Source organism: Garra rufa, chromosome 1 (genome assembly GCF_049309525.1).
Source record: "Garra rufa chromosome 1, GarRuf1.0, whole genome shotgun sequence".
Taxonomy (NCBI): domain Eukaryota; kingdom Metazoa; phylum Chordata; class Actinopteri; order Cypriniformes; family Cyprinidae; genus Garra; species Garra rufa.
Window position 1 is genome coordinate 102,829,871 of NC_133361.1, and position 19,366 is coordinate 102,849,236.

At 40.8% G+C, this 19,366-nt stretch overlaps 1 protein-coding gene across 1 annotated transcript; it reads right to left on the bottom strand.

Annotated features, from left to right (window-relative positions):
• Positions 1 to 1,715: 1,715 nt before the first annotated feature.
• LOC141341073 (uncharacterized) lies at positions 1,716 to 7,644 on the bottom strand. The gene is made up of 2 exons (XM_073846219.1): positions 7,499 to 7,644; positions 1,716 to 3,447 (listed from the first exon to the last, which is right to left on the bottom strand). The coding sequence occupies exons 1-2, from the start codon at positions 7,575 to 7,577 to the stop codon at positions 2,444 to 2,446; spliced, it is 1,083 nt and encodes a 360-aa protein (XP_073702320.1). The 5' UTR covers positions 7,578 to 7,644; the 3' UTR covers positions 1,716 to 2,443.
• Positions 7,645 to 19,366: the final 11,722 nt, after the last annotated feature.

Here is a 19,366-nt window from a genome sequence, read left to right on the forward strand (position 1 = left end):
AGTATAGTCTACAGGATATAACAATAAAGTGCTTTTCCAGTCCCGATTCCACAAGGTTTTATTCCGCATCCACCCGCTCCCGCTATATTAACTATATTATTCGCCCGCTGCCCGCTTAGAATAAATTTCTAAGCACCAAAATCGCAAAAACAAATCAAAATAATAATAGTAATAATACTAATAAATAAATTAATTAATTTTTAACTCTATAAAAACTGTAGTTTATATTTATCCTCTCCATTTCTATTCCTCTCTACTCAAATTAATTGTCAGTGTATCTAAAATTGTGTATCTTAGAAAAAGAAAAAGAGGAACTACCTCTTAAACATGCATATCTTAATTTGATGTTGCTTTAAAACGCTGAAATATATAATGTATTTTATTCTGAAGGTGAAAGTGGTCCAGTTATTTAACTGCCTACGGCGCCGTCAGGATCACGTTTTTTCCCCCTTTTAATTAAGTGGATACAGCTTACAATACTCGTTCAAGAGTAAGGGATTGCTCAAAACTATGCTATTTTACATATTTCTGTTATTTGTGTACAATCACAACGAAAAAACAGATGTGTATGCTATTTGTAAAAAAAAAAAAAATGTAAACAAGATGCTGGTTCAAGGGCGCGTCACAGAAATTGCCTACAAGTCTGCATATAGGCTTGCTACTTATTAATTTAATTTTATTTCGTTTTGTTAAATTATTATTCATTAAGAAATTTATATTTCGCATATGGGCATTTTTATTTATTTTACATACAGCTTTTTTGGGTTTTCTCTGTGCATAAGATCTGCGCGTGATGTTCTGATGTTTATGCTGCTTTTTGCTTGTGTACAATTAACCCCTCAAAACGAATTTAACTGTTATTAATGTGTCACAGCCACGTTTCAATTTAAATGTAATTTAACACAATCTTGTCGTTAATAATAACTAAACGCGTCGGTTGTCGTTTGGAAAAAAAAAACAGAAATTAACATTTCTATTTTCAATGCAGTCTAATAAAAGTTCAACAGGAAAAAAATAAAAGAAAATAATAATAAAACTGCTCCTGCTTATGAATAAATTTTTGCTTGATGATGAAGTATCTAAATAGTCTATAGGATATAACAAAGTGCTTTTCCAGTCCCGATTCCACAAGGTTTTATTCCGCATCCACCCGCTCCGCGCTATATTAACTATATTATTCGCCCGCGGCCCGCTTAGAATAAATTTCTAAGCACCAAAATCGCAAAAATACTGTAGTTTATATTTATCCTTCCCATTTCTATCTGTCTCTACTCAAATTAATTGTCAGTGTATCTAAAATTGTGTATCTTAGAAAAAGAAAAAGACGAACTACCTCTTAAACATGCATATCTTAATTTGATGTTGCTTTAAAACGCTGAAATATATAATGTATTTTATTCTGAAGGTGAAAGAGGTCGAGTAATTTAACTGCCCGCGGCGCCGTCAGGATCACTTGATTTTTTTCCCCTTAATAAAGTGGATACAGCTTACAATACTCGTTCAAGAGTACGGCATTGCTTAAAACTATGATATTTTACATATTTCTGTTATTTGTGTACAATCACAATAAAAATAAAAATTAAAATAAAAAAAAAACGTGTAGGCTATTTGTAAAAAAAAAAAAAATGGAAACAAGATGCTGGTTTAAGGGCGCATCACAGAAATTGCCTAAAATTCTGCATATAGGATTGCTACTTATTAATTCGTTAAATTATTATTCATTCAGAAAAGAAAAACATATATTTCTTATGTGGGCCTATTTTATTTATTATTATATATAGGTTTGTTGGGTTTTTCTCTGTGCATAAGCTCTGCACGTGAGGTTCTGATGTTTATGCTGCTTCTTGCTTGTGTTTAATTAATCCCTGAAAACGAATTTAGCGGTTTACGTCAGTTGTCGGTTGGAGAAATAAAATAACCGAAATTAACATTTCTGTTTCCGATGCAGTCTAATAAATGTTCGTCAGGAAAACAAAGAAAGAAAACAAAATAACAATACAACTGCACCTGCTTATGAATAGGCTATCTTTTTGCTATTAGTTTGAACCATAATTTCAGGAAAGAGGAATCATTGAACTATTGTACTGGTATTTGTGACCAACGCCCCCTAGAGCTGGCCATGGTGTTTGGCTACAGAATGTTGTTCCTTGCGCCACCTGGTGGATATTATATGAAGTGCAACAACGTTGTAAAAAAATCTAAAAAAGCCGCTGCGGCAGGACGCGTGCCCACGCGTGCCGAATTGCAGGCTGCCGCGTGAAAATAGACGCATTTTTAATGGCCAGATCTGTACATTGTAGACAGAGGAAACGCATTGTCCATAATCCATATTAGCTATATTGTGTTGGACTGAGCTTAAAGTGTACTATGGACAAAACATAATGCTTTAAAATGTGAATTAGAATGTTCAATTATATACATTTTGTTTGAAACTCTTTCTACACTAAGGGGATCTGTTGGGTTTCTCTCTATTATGAATCTTCATGTGCCTGTCAAGGCTTCCTTTTAGACTAAAACAGTTTCCACACTGAGAGCATGTGTAAGGCTTCTCTCCAGTATGAACTCTCATGTGAAAGTTAAGGGTTCCTTTTTGATTAAAACTCTTTCCACACTGTTTGCATGTGTGAGGCTTCTCTCCAGTGTGAACTCTCATGTGCTTGTTAAGGCTTCCTTTTACATTAAAACTCTTTCCACACTGTTTGCATGAGAAAGGCTTCTCTCCAGTGTGGACTCTCATGTGTCTGTTAAGGCTTCCTTTTCGATTAAAACTCTTTCCACACTGTTGGCAGGTAAAAGGGTTCTCCATGGTATGAATTTTCTGGTGGATTTTAAGGTTTCCACTTTCAGAAAAACTCTTTCCACACTGTTCGCATCTGTAAGGCTTCTCTCCAGTGTGAACTCTCATGTGTCTGTTAAGGTGTCCTTTTAGAGTAAAACTCTTTCCACACTGTTGGCAGGTGTAAGGCTTCTCTCCAGTGTGAATTCTCATGTGTCTGTTAAGGTCTCCTTTTTGAGTGAAACTGTTTCCACACTGTTGGCAGGTAAAAGGGTTCTCCATGGTGTGTATTTTCTGGTGGATTTTAAGGTTTCGACTTAGAGCAAAACTTTTTCCACACTGTTTGCATGTGTATGGCTTTTCTTCAGTGTGAATTCTCATGTGCATGTTAAGGTGTCCTTTTAGAGTGAAACTCTTTCCACAATGTTTACATGTGTAAGGCTTCTCTCCAATGTGAATTCTTTCTTTTTGAGTGACACTGTTTCCACACTGAACGCAAGCAAAACAACTCCTAGTTCCTGTAGTCTGAGCTCTTTTTTGTTTAGAAGTCTTTTCAGACTGTAAGGAACAAAAATAATTTTCTCCAGATACGAAATCATGAAGATTCTCAAACTGATCTTTCTCTTCAGTTTCATTAAGTTCTTCTCTCTCCTCTTTCAGCGCTGTTAGGTCTAAGGTGGAAAAACAAAGAAATAAAAGTTAACCCCAGTTAAGTGGCACAAAACAGTTAATATCAAAGCATGTAGATATGTAATGCATGTATGTATGCTCAGCCGGAGTTTAGGCTGGCCGTTATACAATTAATAAAAAAAAAAAAAATTTGGAAAATCTAATGACAGAGTTTAGGATAGATATATGTGTATATATCTATATATAGACTGATCTCAATGTTTCTGTACCATTTTTGTCTCCTAAGGAATAAAATTTTAAAACAAATTTAGAAAGAGACAAGGAAAAAAAAGAAAAGGGGATAAACTCCCCACTCAACCGTCAGATGAAAAATTCATCACACAATTTTTTCTGAGGTTTTATTAAGGGGGAAATTATGTTAGCCAATCAAAAAACGGGCTGTTACACTGACCTGTTAGGTCAATGTCAAAGTTTATTTATCTCATTTAAATCACTTTTAAAAACAACAAGTGTTTACTAAAGTGCTGTAACAAGCATACTAAATTTAAAGGTGCCATAGAATGCATTGAAACAATATTTAGGACCCGAGTCCAAAAGGGCGAAGGCCCTATTGTTCTTCTAAGGGTTCTTATTAGGGCCCGAGCCCAAAGGGGCGAAGGCCCTATTGTTCTTCTAAGGATTCATACAGAACACCGGGTGCTCAGTGGTCATGTATCCCGCAGAGAGAGCCTCACCGCAGCTTGTCCTTCTGACGTTTGCCGCTGGTCGTGATGTCTCTGTAGTAGTTAAACGAGAAGTATAATTCGTTTTGGGTAAATCTAACAGCTATTTTTTGGTCTCGTGAATCTATTATTTATTCCAGGTCATATCGTTTTGACTGATGACAAAGTTATAAATTATTTAAATTATAAATTATTTATCAATCGTAATTCAACGCTGACTTTTTAGAATGCATTTGACCAAATTGTCTGCTTTTGTCTTTATTTCCGATTACATGTCTCTTATACTTTATACTTATATAATGGCTAATATTGTTCATTAAAACTGACATTTAACAAAAAAAGCAGAGTTGTGCTTGTCATGTTTCATTTTATTATACATAAAGATGTTATTATACACAGTGCACATATAGCTTAAATCACATATTAATATGTTTTATTATATTTTTAAATGAGTACGAAAAGAGTTTATATTTTGAAGGCAGTGGTGTTTGATATCACATTGTAATTATTGTTTTGTAGCGTTGCATGAACCACATTTTTGTCGCTATTAATATGTTTAACGTTAAATGAAACGGAATAGAGGCAATGCTGTTTGATATATTTCATTTTACTGTAATGCTGTACATTCCCTGAACTATGTTTTTGCAGCTATTAATATGTTTCAATGAAAACTAAAAGATGCAGAGGTGGTTGATATAATATTTCATCTTATTGTACATAACAGTTACATACATTGAAGATAACCGGAGTAGAAGAGGCAAGCTGACTGACGTTATCAAGTACACTGCTGTTCCATTTGCAGAATTACAGGACTTGCATCCTCACGTCCTCGGGAGTTCGTACTCCCAAGTCAAACTTCCAAGTCCGAACTACGAAGGACGCTAGTCCGAACTCTGCATACTTGGTATTGAGAAACGGCTAAAGACTTGCCACACAAGTTTTGATGCTTTAGTGATGCTCAGGATCTGTTAATCATTCGTCGTCATCAGCGTAGTCATCTCTCTCCGTTTATGTGGTAAGTGAAATCTAACTGCAATGTAACAGTATGTAAATCTGTACTGCAATGTAACAGGCTACCGCTAGCTTTAAGCTAACCGTGTCCCTTCAGTGGCTCGCTTTATTTTACTGGTCTACTGATGTTACTGATGATTGGGCGATGCAAATATTTGTGGCATAACTATTAAAGGTCCCATATTGTACACATTTCTGGAGGTTTATTTTAGTTGTTGATGTCCTTAAGAATATATATTTGCGGTATAAGTGCCAAAATCCATCTCAATATATTTTTACAGCTCCTTTTTAAGGAGCTGTGTCAAAAACAGGTCGATTTTGGCCCCTCTAATTAATATTCATGAGCCTCTCTTCTGATTAGCCTGTTGTTTTCTGAGTGACGCACAGCCAGGCCAATCAGAGGTAACTACGGTCATGTATGCTTTAGCCGAGCCCAGAGCCCTAGAGAGAGCCTAGCCTGCTGATACTCAACAGGATATTTCAGAATGATCATTAATGTTTTTTTTTTTTTTCAAACACTGAATGCAGTAAGCTACTTAACTGTTGCTTAAGTAAAGCCCCTTTCACAATGCATGCTGATTCTGGAAAATTACAGGAACGAGCGCTGTGTGAACAAAAGCCAGAAACAAAAAGGCAGTGTTGTAGTGATGATGCACGTTATTATGCGACTCTTCAAGACGAAAGAATATGTGCAAAGTGGAACGAAGTGGCGATCAGGCAGAGCCAGCTCCTCACGTTCAGCGCTGAAGCACAGTTTGTTCAGGTTAGTTTCAGATTCGTGAAACTTACGCGTCGCATTACATCTCATATCCAAACATCACATGTCTTTATGGGTTGTGTGTAAAGCACGCACAGATTCCGGAAAACAACTGTGAATGAACCAAATTAAACAACTCCGGAACAAATCATGGGACACATTATCCGTGTATTTACACGTATTTACAGCGATACTGCTCCACTCTGACGCTCCTGAACAGCAGTCATCTATTTATTAACTTAATTATATTAATATTTGAATTATCTTCTGTTTTATTGTCTTTAATTCAACTTGCTTTATGTTTACAGCTCTCTTTATCCTATTTTTTGCTGTTTTTCTGTATGTCCTACATTGTCTACAAAACAACTATATATATATATATATATATATATATATATATATATGACCCTTGACCACAAAACCAGTCTTAAGCCGCTGGGGTATATTTGTAGCAATAGCCAAAAATACATTGCATGGGTGAAAATTATTGATTTTTCTTTTATGCCGAAAATCATTAAGAAATTAAGTAAAGTTCATGTTCCATGACCAAAAATCAATGGTTTTAATTAGTGGTGGGCCGTTATCGGTGTTAACGTGAGACTCTTATCGGGCGATTAAAAAAAATATCGCCTTAATCTATTCTCAAAGTTGGGTTGGGAGCTGGGTCTAAACTACGCAAGATATGATGACTTTCACCTTGATATTTTAGCGCGGATGACGTATATCTAGTCGAATTGCACTGTAGGGAGTCTTCAACTTCTGTGAAATGACCACATCAAATGAGACGTGCAAACACGGATGCAGTTATGAAGCCGCTTCAGGGCAGTTGCGTGCGTTGCTAGACCCTTTTTACTGGGGCACATGCCCCTGTGAAAATCTGCTGTGCCCCAGTAAAATCTCAAGTTTGAGTTTTAATTTACTTTGATAATCCCGAAATAAAGACATTAAACTATATGCAACAACTGAATTGATGCTTCTAAAAGCAACGCAGTTTAATCGAAGCACGCAGAAATCCATGTCCGTGTGCGTCTGTGTATTTACCGGCAACGCGCACGTCGTGCAGCCTTTTGCGCAGAAGTACTTGGTTACACAAGTTTGTATAGGTAATTATGTTGTAAATGCAATTGTCAAGCAGTTTGTGATGCATTTTGGAAACAGGAGATGAGCGCCTTATCTAATGCGCCACCTGGCCGTTCTCGAAGACTTACTTTTAGTCATTATTTGGGTAGCACGCATATTCTGAATGCCTTCCGCAGAATTCAAATTAGCCATTTTAATCTAGATTAATTCCAATATTTAATCTAGATTAAAAAAATTTAACTATGCTGACCCCTAGTTTTAATACTAGAAGCAGAGATTGGGTTTAATATTACAGAAAAATATATAGTTTTTTAGGCTTATTTCTTATTATTGTTACAACTTAAATGCATGATGTCATAACACATGTTCAGTGTGAAAGCAGAATATTGAAGGCAGTGTTAGTATTTGTCATGTGATCTCAACACTTCTGTCAAATGTCTTAACATTTCTACACTCGTGTGACATTATTCATAGATATTATCTATTTCTGTAGTGAATTCATCTTAGAGAATAAAAACCAACCTATTTGTGTCTCAGTATCTTCATGTTTGAATGTTTCTTCAATCTTCATGTCTTCATTCTCCTCTTTAATAAATGCCATCTTTATAATAGTGTGTCACGTGGATCTCTGTTGATTCTCCAGGAGGTTTTCTGTGTGTTTGAACACTCTGTCCTGTTTAAGATGAGAATAATTAATAGAAAGAACAATCAATGCAAACTAAATCTCTGGATGCGTCTCAATCAGCTTCTAGTTCAGTAGTCAGTGCACTACAAAGACAGTCAGAGAGTTAATAGACATCTGTATAACAATTTACAAAATAAAAAAATTACACAGAAGGTTCATATTTAGGCAGGCTATTTTGATTTATATTTAGTATTCGATTATTTGTTCATATCTAATATATTACACTCTCATGAAATCATTCTCGGTTGTGATTTCACTCGTTTGTGTTTGTTGTTGTCGTTTGTAGTCCTCGTGCCGCTGAATCGAATCACTGAATCATTTCACAAATGATTTGATTCAAATGATTCGGATTCTCAGTTTCTCTTTTCACTTCTTATCATCACACGATTGATTCATGATATAGAGAGCGAACTGAGACTAAAGGCTGTTACTAAAGGCTAACGTTTTCAGTAACACTAAATAAAGCATTATATTTATTTTATATAGATTGTAAAAACGCTTTATTGATGCAACAATGTCTATTGATTTAAAAACTTTAAAACCACAAACCTTTCTTCAGGTGACTCACAACAGATGAGGAGCGAGGCGCAGATTTATGACGTCACATCACCATGATAGAGAGAGAGAAATCAAACGTACCTTCTCTGTTACTAAAGGCTAACGTCTTCAGGAACTCTAAAGCATTACAACGTTGTATTTCATAATGATGATTTATTTTACATAGCTTGTAAAAAAACGCTTTAATAGATGTCCATTGGTTTAAAAACTTTAGAACCACAAACCTTTCTTCATGTGACTCACAACAGATGAGGAGCTCAGCGCAGCTTTATGACGTCACATCACCAGAGCAAAGTAAAAGTCCCATTCGTGCACTGCTCTCTAGAATCACAAATACATCATAGAAATGTTGTATATAGAATATAATTTCATACTCATATGATGATGCTTTTCTAAAGTAACTAGCATCGTAAATCTATTAATATTATTCTCAATTTGTGTGTACATTTATAACACTTTGTTTTATGTTTTTATACCTTGTCATTAAATTCACATAAACTAGTTAATGCTGCTGTGTAACTGTTACAAAGAGGGTGTGATGGCAAATGGTCGATCACTCTTTTGACTATTGTAATCAATCTCTTGTTATTTTGTGTGTTTGTGTATTTATTCCTCTTTTGGAAAGTTACTGAAACACTGTCAGGGATTTAATTTTTCTTTTGCTATTGAGGCGAATGAGAACAAAAAAATAAATGTGTCGCAGTTTCTATTTACCACTACTAAGGTTTATTTATTTCATTTCCACAGATTATCTTTTTTTTAAATGTGCATACTCTGTGCTAAAATATGATTATAATATAAAAAAGTTACATATTAAGATCTTAGTTTTCAGTATTTACAAACAAAAGTAATTAATAACAGATCCACACTGAAATTGACAAATCCTCTGTAAATATTAAAGGATACTATGGTCTGAATGTGATCTTACTTATTTCAGTGGTAATGTTGTTTTATGTAAGCAATTTTGTTTTAAATACATTTTTCAGTGTAAAGGAATGTGGCTCATTAGCCGCTTTTCCACTGTCGGGCCAGTGCGAGCCAGTGCTAAGAGCATGCCGGGCGGGGCTAATGGCCTCGAGTTGCAAGCACCAAGGCCAAAAGTAAGCTGGGTTTCCACTATCGAGCCAGTAGCCTCACTGCGCAAACCTAAAGCCCGCCCTTTACACACCTCCTTGGATCAAACGTCACGAAACCCCTCCCCTTTCAGCGGGGAGATTGAAATTAAGTCACGGTAGTGTGATCATCGAACGAAGACAGCTGAAGCGGCTGTTTGTTTGCTCCTTTCTGTGTTTTCTTCGTTGAAGATGAGGCAGCCAAACCAAGATGCGAAGACGGAGGCTCAGTGGCGTTTACACCGAAAGCTTATGTTAGCTGCAAGGCGAAAAAGAACAATACAGGGACGTGGAAGCCGGATACAGCGAATGTAGAAACGCCTTGTAATGTTGGTGATGTCTGTTCTGATGCAAGAAGTGCTGGCCCGCTTTGGCCCAAGGTTTTCGTAGGGCCAAAAAACCCGGGCCATTAGCCCTGACGAAGCACCGACGAGGCATGATCAGGCCCCGGAAGTGACAGTGGAAACGCGACTGGCCCTGGCACGCACTAGCACGCCAGCTTTTGGCCCGACAGTGGAAATGCGGCTATTGATTTCAGTTTCGTTAATTGGCACAAACATGCAAACAAATTCAGTTGTTACTCAATATCTTCTTTTCAACAGTGAAAAGTTCAGATAATAAATACACAATGAACAGTTTATTAGAAACTTTGGTCCCACTTTATGAAGTGTCCCTAATACCTGTGAACTTACATGGTAACTAGATGTGTACGTAGAATGTAACTACAGTGTATGTACACATTGGTACATTGTATCTACAGCTCTAATACTGGTGTAAATACACACATGTAACAACTCACTGAATAGCATTTGTAAGTACAAATGTGTAACAGGACATTGGTAACAACACTTTATTCACTTCTGGAAGTACACATGTATTCTAAATAGATCAAGGCTGGGAAAATCCTACTAGGCTGATTATTTTTCTTACCCAATTGGCAGATAAAATGCAAAATAAGAAAAAATCACTTATAAAGATTAAATAAACACCTTTAAAAAAAATTTAATTATTGAAATAAATTGCAAAAACAGTAATTCTACAGAGATTTTCATTAAAGGTTTTACAGGAAAAAAACAAAACATATTTTACATATTTTTTGCTTGTTTCAATAAGGATATATTATTTTAATTTTATGTTTTTTTGTTTGGCAGCCGTAGCTGTCAGTCGTTTGACCCCCCCTTTTTTTTTTTACAGAGTAAAACCCTTATTTGACAGATTTGACCTAGATTATTACAATGAAAGCACTAAATGTTCTACAGATATTTACAGAAAATATTTCCTGAAAATTCACTCACCCCCATGTAATCCAAAATGTTCATGTCTTTCTTTCTTCAATCAAAAACAAATTAAAGTTTTTGAGGAAAACATTCCAGGATTTTTCTCCATATAGTGGACTTCAATGAGAGCCAATGGGTTGAAGGTTCAAATTTCAGTTTCAATACAGCTTTCAAAGGGCTTTACAAGTTTCCAGTGACCCTTATTCCTTGGCTGTGATCATGTAGAGTCCTTTGAAGCTGCATTGAAACTGAAATTTGGCTTGTTAGCTCCCATCGAAATATGGAGAAAAATCCTGGAATTCCTCAAAAAAGAACAGAAAAAAGAAAGACATTTTTCTTAGAAATGTATCTTGATTTAAGAATATTTAGAACAAGACAATAATACTAAGTAAGAAAAGCATTTTTAGGTGTCACAGAGGCGGTCTCTGTGGCTCCCTCCGACCGCCGCCAGCGGGAACCCTCACCGGACTTTTAACACTACATTTCCCATCAGCCCCGTACCTGCCGCGCTCGCTTCCGGTTCCGGGTCCTCCCGGGTCACTTCCCCCGGCGGCCATTTTAAGGACTGCCGCGTCGGTGTGTTCTCCGCGAAGTTTTGTTTAGTCATGCTGACAATCCTGAGCGTTTATTCATCGGACTGCCTTTCTGTTAACAATTGGACTGTATATCGACTTTGTGAACGGACTCTGCCTGCCATTTGTCGACCTCTGCCTGTCTCTCGGATTATTCCCTTCGATCGCCGCCTGCCTCGACCTATTGCCTGGACTCTGAACAAACTCTCTGTCTTGTCTACGATATACCAGTCTGCTCCTGTTGACCCCTGCTTGTTTACACTGTCTGATTTAAATAAAGCGTTGCAAATGGATCCCACGTCTCCGGATCAATCCATGACTGCATCACAGAAAACTTCGCCGCCAACGGATCCAGCAACGGTACATCAGATCACCACTGAACTATCTGCTCAAGCTTCCCTTCTGTCAGCTCATCACGCCCAACTGGATAAGTTAACCAAGGTAACCGAACAACTTACCCAGATGTTGCAAAACCTCCAGTTTCCCGCTCCTTCCGCTGCATCTCCAGCCGCCGCACCAGCTCCGCCTCCTCCCGCGGCCCAGTCAATCACCACCAGCCCTCGCCTGGCCTTCCCAGACAAGTTCGACGGTACTCCCAGTAAGTGCAAAGGTTTTCTCTTGCAATGTTCCCTCTTCGTCTCACAACAACCCCACTTGTATCCCAACGATGAGGGAAAGATCGCCTTTGTTTGTTCGCTCCTCACTGGCAGAGCGTTAGACTGGGCTACTGCGGTCTGGAGACCGGAACAGCCTTCCTTCCCCACATTCGCCGCATTCATGCAACGTTTTAAGGAGGTGTTCCAACCCAGCTCAGAAACGAGCGAGGCCGGGGAGCAAATTGTGGCTCTACGACAGGGCAGGAGGACTGCGGCGGATTATGCCCTCACATTTAGGACCCTCGCGGCTCAGAGTGACTGGAACGATGAGCCTCTCAAGTTGCACTATCGGAAAGGACTCAACCATGATCTGCAGGTGGAGCTCGCCTGCCGGGATGAAGGATTGTCACTGGATCGCTACATCGATCTCTCCATCCGGGTCGACAACCTCATGAGAACCCGCAAGTCTACCCGATCCCTCACTCCTGTCACCTTTCTTCCGGGTCCTACTGAATCAGCCCCTGAACCCATGCAGGTGGGAACCACCAAGATCTCTGTTGAGGAGCGGGAAAGACGGCTCAGAAGCAATCTCTGCCTCTACTGCGGCCAGGCGGGGCACATTCGAGCTAACTGCCCGACGAGACCACCTCGTCCTCCCACCTCGGTGAGTAAGAGTCGTCTCCTTCTAAACAAATGTGAAATTCCTGTCAGACTTATTTATGGAAACACTAATATCACGACCACGGCTCTCGTTGACTCCGGTGCCGCCGGAAACTTCATTGACTCAGAGTTTGTGAATGCTAACCACATCCCTCTCCTCTCTTGTGTCTCCCCTGTGGCAGTGGCCGCCCTCGACGGGCGCCCACTAGGATCTGGAAGGATTGATTACACTACCGCTGACATCACTCTCTGCCTAGACCCCCCTCACCAGGAAACAATCCGGTTCTTTATCATCACATCACCTCAGTCACCCATCATTCTCGGCTACCCATGGCTTAATCGACACGAACCGGCCATTTCCTGGACAAGAGGCACCATCACTCACTGGTCACCCTACTGTCAGGAGCACTGCACACCGCCACCCTCGAGCCCACCTGACTCATCCTCGTCACCCATCTCTCAGGAGACTGTTCCAGCTGAGTATCGAGATCTGCTTGAGGCCTTCAGCCGCTCCAAGGCTACCAAACTACCACCCCATCGCTCTGGAGACTGCGCCATCGACCTCATTCCTGGCTCTGCACCACCTCGAGGTCGTATCTTCCCACTCTCCCAACCCGAAACTGAGGCTATGGATACTTATATCAGTGAAGAACTGGCTAAGGGCTTCATCCGGCCGTCCACATCACCCGCCTCAGCCGGGTTCTTCTTCGTTAAAAAGAAGGATGGAGGACTTCGACCCTGTATTGACTATAGATCCCTCAATGACATCACCATTAAGTACCGATATCCATTACCACTAGTCCCCTCAGCCCTTGAACAACTACGGACGGCCAAGCTGTTTACCAAGTTAGATCTACGCTCAGCATACAACCTCGTCCGCATCAGGGAAGGTGACGAGTGGAAGACCGCTTTCTCCACCACATCGGGCCACTACGAATATCGGGTCATGCCCTTCGGTCTGGCTAATAGTCCCTCGTACTTCCAGGCATTCATCAACGAGGTGTTCCGTGACATGCTTAACCGCTGGGTGATCGTTTATATTGACGACATCTTAATCTACTCCAACTCATACACCGAACATGTCCAGCACGTCCGAGCAGTCCTGCAACGGCTGATCAAGCACCAACTCTACGCTAAACAGGAGAAATGCGAGTTCCATCTTCAAAAGATCGCTTTCCTAGGCTACATCATTAGCCCCGAGGGAGTGGCAATGGACGAGAGTAAGGTGAACGCCGTCCGGAACTGGCCTAGACCAAGAACCCTCAAGGAGCTCCAGCGATTTCTAGGATTTTCGAACTTCTATCGACGATTCATCCGCAACTTCAGTTCCTTGGCGGCACCCCTTACATCTATGGTAAAGAAGGGAAACACTCGGCTCGTCTGGTCCCAGCTCGCTATCCAGGCCTTCAATGATCTGCGTGTAAGATTCACCACAGCACCCATCCTTCACCACCCAGATCCCACGAAGCCTTTTCTGGTAGAGGTCGACGCTTCTAGCACTGGCGTAGGGGCAGTACTTTCACAGCGGCAGGGGGAACCTCCTAAGACCTATCCCTGCGCGTATTTCTCCCACAAGCTTTCTTCAGCAGAGAGGAACTATGATGTTGGCAATCGGGAACTTCTAGCAATCAAACTGGCCCTCGAAGAATGGCGTCACTGGCTCGAGGGGTCCCAACACCCGTTCACAGTTCTCACTGACCACAGAAATTTAGAGTACCTCCGCTCCGCTAAAGTGCTCAACCATCGCCAGGCCAGGTGGGCCTTATTCTTCACACGCTTTCAGTTTCAAGTCACGTACCGGCCAGGATCTCAAAACACCAAGGCAGACGCCCTCTCCCGAGTTCACGATCCTGACCTTCCTCCTACTCAGTCCGAGACCATTCTGCCGAAGTCCCTCATTGTAGCCCCTGTCACCTGGGACATCCTAACAGAGATCACAGAAGCCCAATCACAAGATCCCACACCTAGTGAATGCCCGGCCTCGCTCACGTATGTGCCTCAGTCCATTCGTTCACGAGTCCTATCAGAAGTCCACTCTCAGCCCAGTTCTGGCCACCCGGGTATTGAGGCCACCTTACAGATCCTCCAAAACCGCTTCTGGTGGCCATCTCAACGCTCTGACACCATCACCTACATTAAGAACTGCCGTGTGTGCAACACCTCTAAAGTTCCACGTCAGCTCCCGGCCGGCCTTCTGCATCCTCTACCCGTGCCTCAACGTCCCTGGTCACACATAGCCGTAGATTTCATCACTGATCTTCCCATCTCTAAGGGCCACACCACCATCTTAACCATAGTGGATCGTTTCTCAAAGGGCTGCAGACTCATTCCTCTACCCAAACTTCCCACAGCCATGGAGACAGCCGAAATCCTGTGCAACTTTGTATTCAGATTCTACGGTCTACCAGAGGACATTGTATCCGACCGAGGGCCCCAGTTCACTTCTCGCCTGTGGACCAGCTTCTTCCAACTCCTCGGAGTCAACATCAGCCTCAGCTCAGGATACCACCCGGAGTCCAACGGTCAGGCAGAGAGGCTGAACCAGGAGTTGATCCGCTTTCTACGATCATACTGTCAGAACAACCAAGAGGACTGGAGCCGCTTCCTTTTCTGGGCCGAATACGCCCAGAACTCTCTACTCAAACCATCCACTAACCTCACTCCATTCCAATGTGTCTTAGGTTTTCAACCACCTCTGTTTCCCTGGTCTGGAGAACCCTCTGATCTCCCCGCGGTCAACTCCTGGTTCCAGCGCAGTGAGGAGGTCTGGGACCAAGCCCATGTCCATCTGCAAAGGGCAGTGCGACGTACTGAAGCTCAGGCCAACCGCCGACGCCGGCAGAACCCCCCTTACCAACCTGGCCAATGGGTGTGGCTCTCGACCCGGGACCTCCGTCTACGTCTACCTTGCCGGAAGTTAAGCCCCAGGTACGTGGGTCCTTTCAAAATTATCAAACAAATTACTCCTGTTTCATTTCGTCTTGAACTTCCCCCCGAATACCGTATCTCACCCACCTTTCATGTCTCTCTGTTTAAGCCCGCTGGTAACCCGGAAGGAGGGGAGAACCTAGAGGAGACCGCTGCACGGGGACCCCCCCCCATGATCATCGAGGGCGAGGAGGTCTATCGGGTGAATTCGCTCCTGAACTCCCGGCGCCGGAACGGTCGCCTCCAATACCTGGTCGACTGGGAGGGGTTCGGTCCCGAGGAGAGGTCTTGGATACCTGCCGAGGACATTCTCGACCCTTCCCTAATCGCCGACTTCCACGCCATCTACCCAGATCGGCCAGCTCCCCGTGGAAGAGGAAGACCTCGGCGCCGGGTTCCTCCTCGCGCCAGGAGTCGCTCGCAGGGGGGGGGCTCTGTCACAGAGGCGGTCTCTGTGGCTCCCTCCGACCGCCGCCAGCGGGAACCCTCACCGGACTTTTAACACTACATTTCCCATCAGCCCCGTACCTGCCGCGCTCGCTTCCGGTTCCGGGTCCTCCCGGGTCACTTCCCCCGGCGGCCATTTTAAGGACTGCCGCGTCGGTGTGTTCTCCGCGAAGTTTTGTTTAGTCATGCTGACAATCCTGAGCGTTTATTCATCGGACTGCCTTTCTGTTAACAATTGGACTGTATATCGACTTTGTGAACGGACTCTGCCTGCCTTTTGTCGACCTCTGCCTGTCTCTCGGATTATTCCCTTTGATCGCCGCCTGCCTCGACCTATTGCCTGGACTCTGAACAAACTCTCTGTCTTGTCTACGATATACCAGTCTGCTCCTGTTGACCCCTGCTTGTTTACACTGTCTGATTTAAATAAAGCGTTGCAAATGGATCCCACGTCTCCGGATCAATCCATGACTGCATCACATCAAGAAAGGGGTCTTAAAAATGGCCAAAAAATATTATTTCACTAACTTATTCATTTTAAGGTAAATTGTGCTTTGTTGGTAGGCTATAATGTCTACTAGAATGTTAAAAATGTTCGGTGTTAAGTAAATATTTTTAAATTATTGTTTTGTAATTGATTTTTTTTCCAAGCAATGGAAAAAAAGCACATTTTGGCTATTTAATTTATGCAATGGTGAAAAAAACTGGCAAAATACATGGTGGAAAAAAAACACGAAAAACCATGTTCAGTAATCGGCTTTAGGCCCAATGTTTAATTTAGTTTGGCTTTGGCCAAGAATTTTCATTTCGGTGCATCCCTATATAATATTATACTATAGTATTTAGTATATAATGTACTATTTATATATGAATATACACAATACCTCAAGCATCTTTTGATGCTGACTATTAATGTGAATATGTAAATGTGATATTGTGCATTATCAGGTGATGGGTGTCCTAGTCTTTATTTGCACCTCGTGGCTATAAATGAAGGCTTATGGATATGAATTTGGCTTGCATTGCTAATGTATTTAAACAGATGGTGTCACACCTACACTGCATTACTCAACTGCTCTTTTGTTCTCTCAAATATTTATAGTACGCACACTGCTAGTCAGGATAATCTCGACAGCTATTATATAATAAAGTGAGATGAAACTTTGTACCTTGAGGTTAAACACATTTTGAAGTTCTGTATGCTAGAGATGAAATACTGCCGTATGTTTGCATGTGCGCTTCGGTAATTGGTAATTATGAAAAGTATAAAGAAACCCAGGTCCCTGGATATATATACAAACACAGACTCCTACACACTGTAAGTACATCACAGCTTTTATAATAATGTGTTAATTAATAACAAGACTGTCTAGTCCAACACAATTGCTGCAACTCACTTGTGAATATTTCCACAGCTCAAAAGTGTTTGTGAAGGAGTGTGTGTGTGTGTGTGTGTGTGTGTGTGTGTGTGTGCTCCTGCCTCCCTCATGTTATAGGTTGCTATGGATACAGCTTTTGACAGGCCCTTGTCAAATGCTTAGTTCGATACTCTGTGTCCACAGAGAGCAGTTTCTTTGATCACAGTTCAGAGCCAAGGGATCTTAAAAATCAGGGCAAGGGACGATACTTTGAAGACAAAAGTAAAGAGAAAAAAATACATTGGTTGACACTGTTTGGAGCTGCATTCCCTTAAGAACTATATCCATAACGAATATAAGTTCACAGATGAAATAATCATGTTAAGATGATTTTTTTTTTATCTTGACAAGTTATGATTCAATCAAACACTCTGTTCTTAATATAAAATCCTTTATAGTCATTTCTCTATGCATATATGGTCGTTAACATTAATATGGGCTCTTAGATGTTCTGTTGGACTGCAAAAAAAAGTAAAAAGCTCTAAATTTAGGAAATAGTGCATTACCTCTAAGACTTTCTTTTAAAACATGTTTGAGCAAGAGAGAGAGTAAAGATAGTCCTATTAATCCTGTTAGATAATGTCTATGACATGGCTGGCTGGGTTGTTTGATTATTGATTGTTCTCATACATGAGCATTGACGAAGAAGTAAATTAAATGGCTTCCCAATCAATTATCTTTTCAGTAAACTCTAAAGGAATTGCCAATTGGATCTTGATGCCTTTCTGTGGCCAGATGAGATTTAGTGTGTGAGCCAATCAAAATCAATAAAGCCAAGCTGCAGTTAACCCTTTAATTACTAGCAAAGCTTGCTTTAAGACTAACAATGAGTTTAGAGGATCTTTCCGTATGCTCCAGTATATCAAAACTGAGATGACATTATCCATCAATAGAAGCATTCATTTGCTTTCCTGCACTCATTTCTGGGTTATTTAGCAACCCAGCGCTGGGTAAATACAGGATGAAACACATGCTGGGTTATTTTGACCTAGCTTGTTGGGTTTTATACATTCAGGTGAGTTAGCCTATCAAAGGATTTTCATATTAAATAATAAAAATGTACTCTAAAATCATATGTATATATAGGACAAGAACAGTTCATATACAGTATTTTTTATTCCATGTCTAGTCAGTCTTTTACCATCATAAAATCTTCAAAAATATTCAGTAAATGTTTTAGGATGTGACAGGAGTAGCAGGAGCAGCCAATGGGAATCTGTGGGGAACAAAATCAGTAGGCTGTTCCAGTTCATTAAATGACTTATATTTATGACTTGCTTTATATATATGCTTTAAAAGCTACATCAAAACACAGCTTTACCTTGTGCCATCTTGTCTGTCAGACATTTAGCCTTAGTTTTAACCAGTCAAACTTATAGTGTGACCACAGCTGCAACAATGGCACACTATATCAATACCGCTTCTAGTGTAGTCAGTGGAGCGCACAGTGACATTGTTACATATAACAGCGAAGTTGCGTAGTTTCAGCCTGATTGCACATTCGTTTAGCAGGAGGTGAAACTTTCATAGTGGCACTGGCGTGTTGTTCGCTTTGAGTGTATATCCGATGAATGCTGAGTTTGTAGAAGGGCTAGCGTTCCAAGCAGACATTAGCTGCAACACACGTTTAAACAAAATGTCAGACTACAGACGATTTTACTATTTATACAGTGAGAATTTGAAAGGAATTAAATGTAATACAAACCTTAATTTCATTCAGGAAGTTTCCCATCAGTCAGTTTTCTCTCAGGACAGAACACAAAATGGCCGCTAACAAATGTATCCAGTTTTAACCTGTTTGGCATAGACTACCCAACACTGGGTTACACTGACACTGGGTAGGTGTGGGAGGGGGTTCATCATTTGTATTGAGAATAGAAATGAGCCTGCAGCTGGATTACAGAAAAACTACCTAGCACCTGGTTAAAATTTATAAAAAAACAACCCAATAAAATGACCCAACAGGCTAAACCCAACATTTGGGTTAAAAAAAATAGCCCAGCATTTTTCAGAGTGCAGAAAAACTACCCAGCACCTGGTTTAAAATATTAAAAACAACCCAATAAAATGGCCCAAACCACTGAACCCAGCATTCGGGTTTAAAAAAGAACCTAGCATTTTTTAGAGTGCAGAAAAA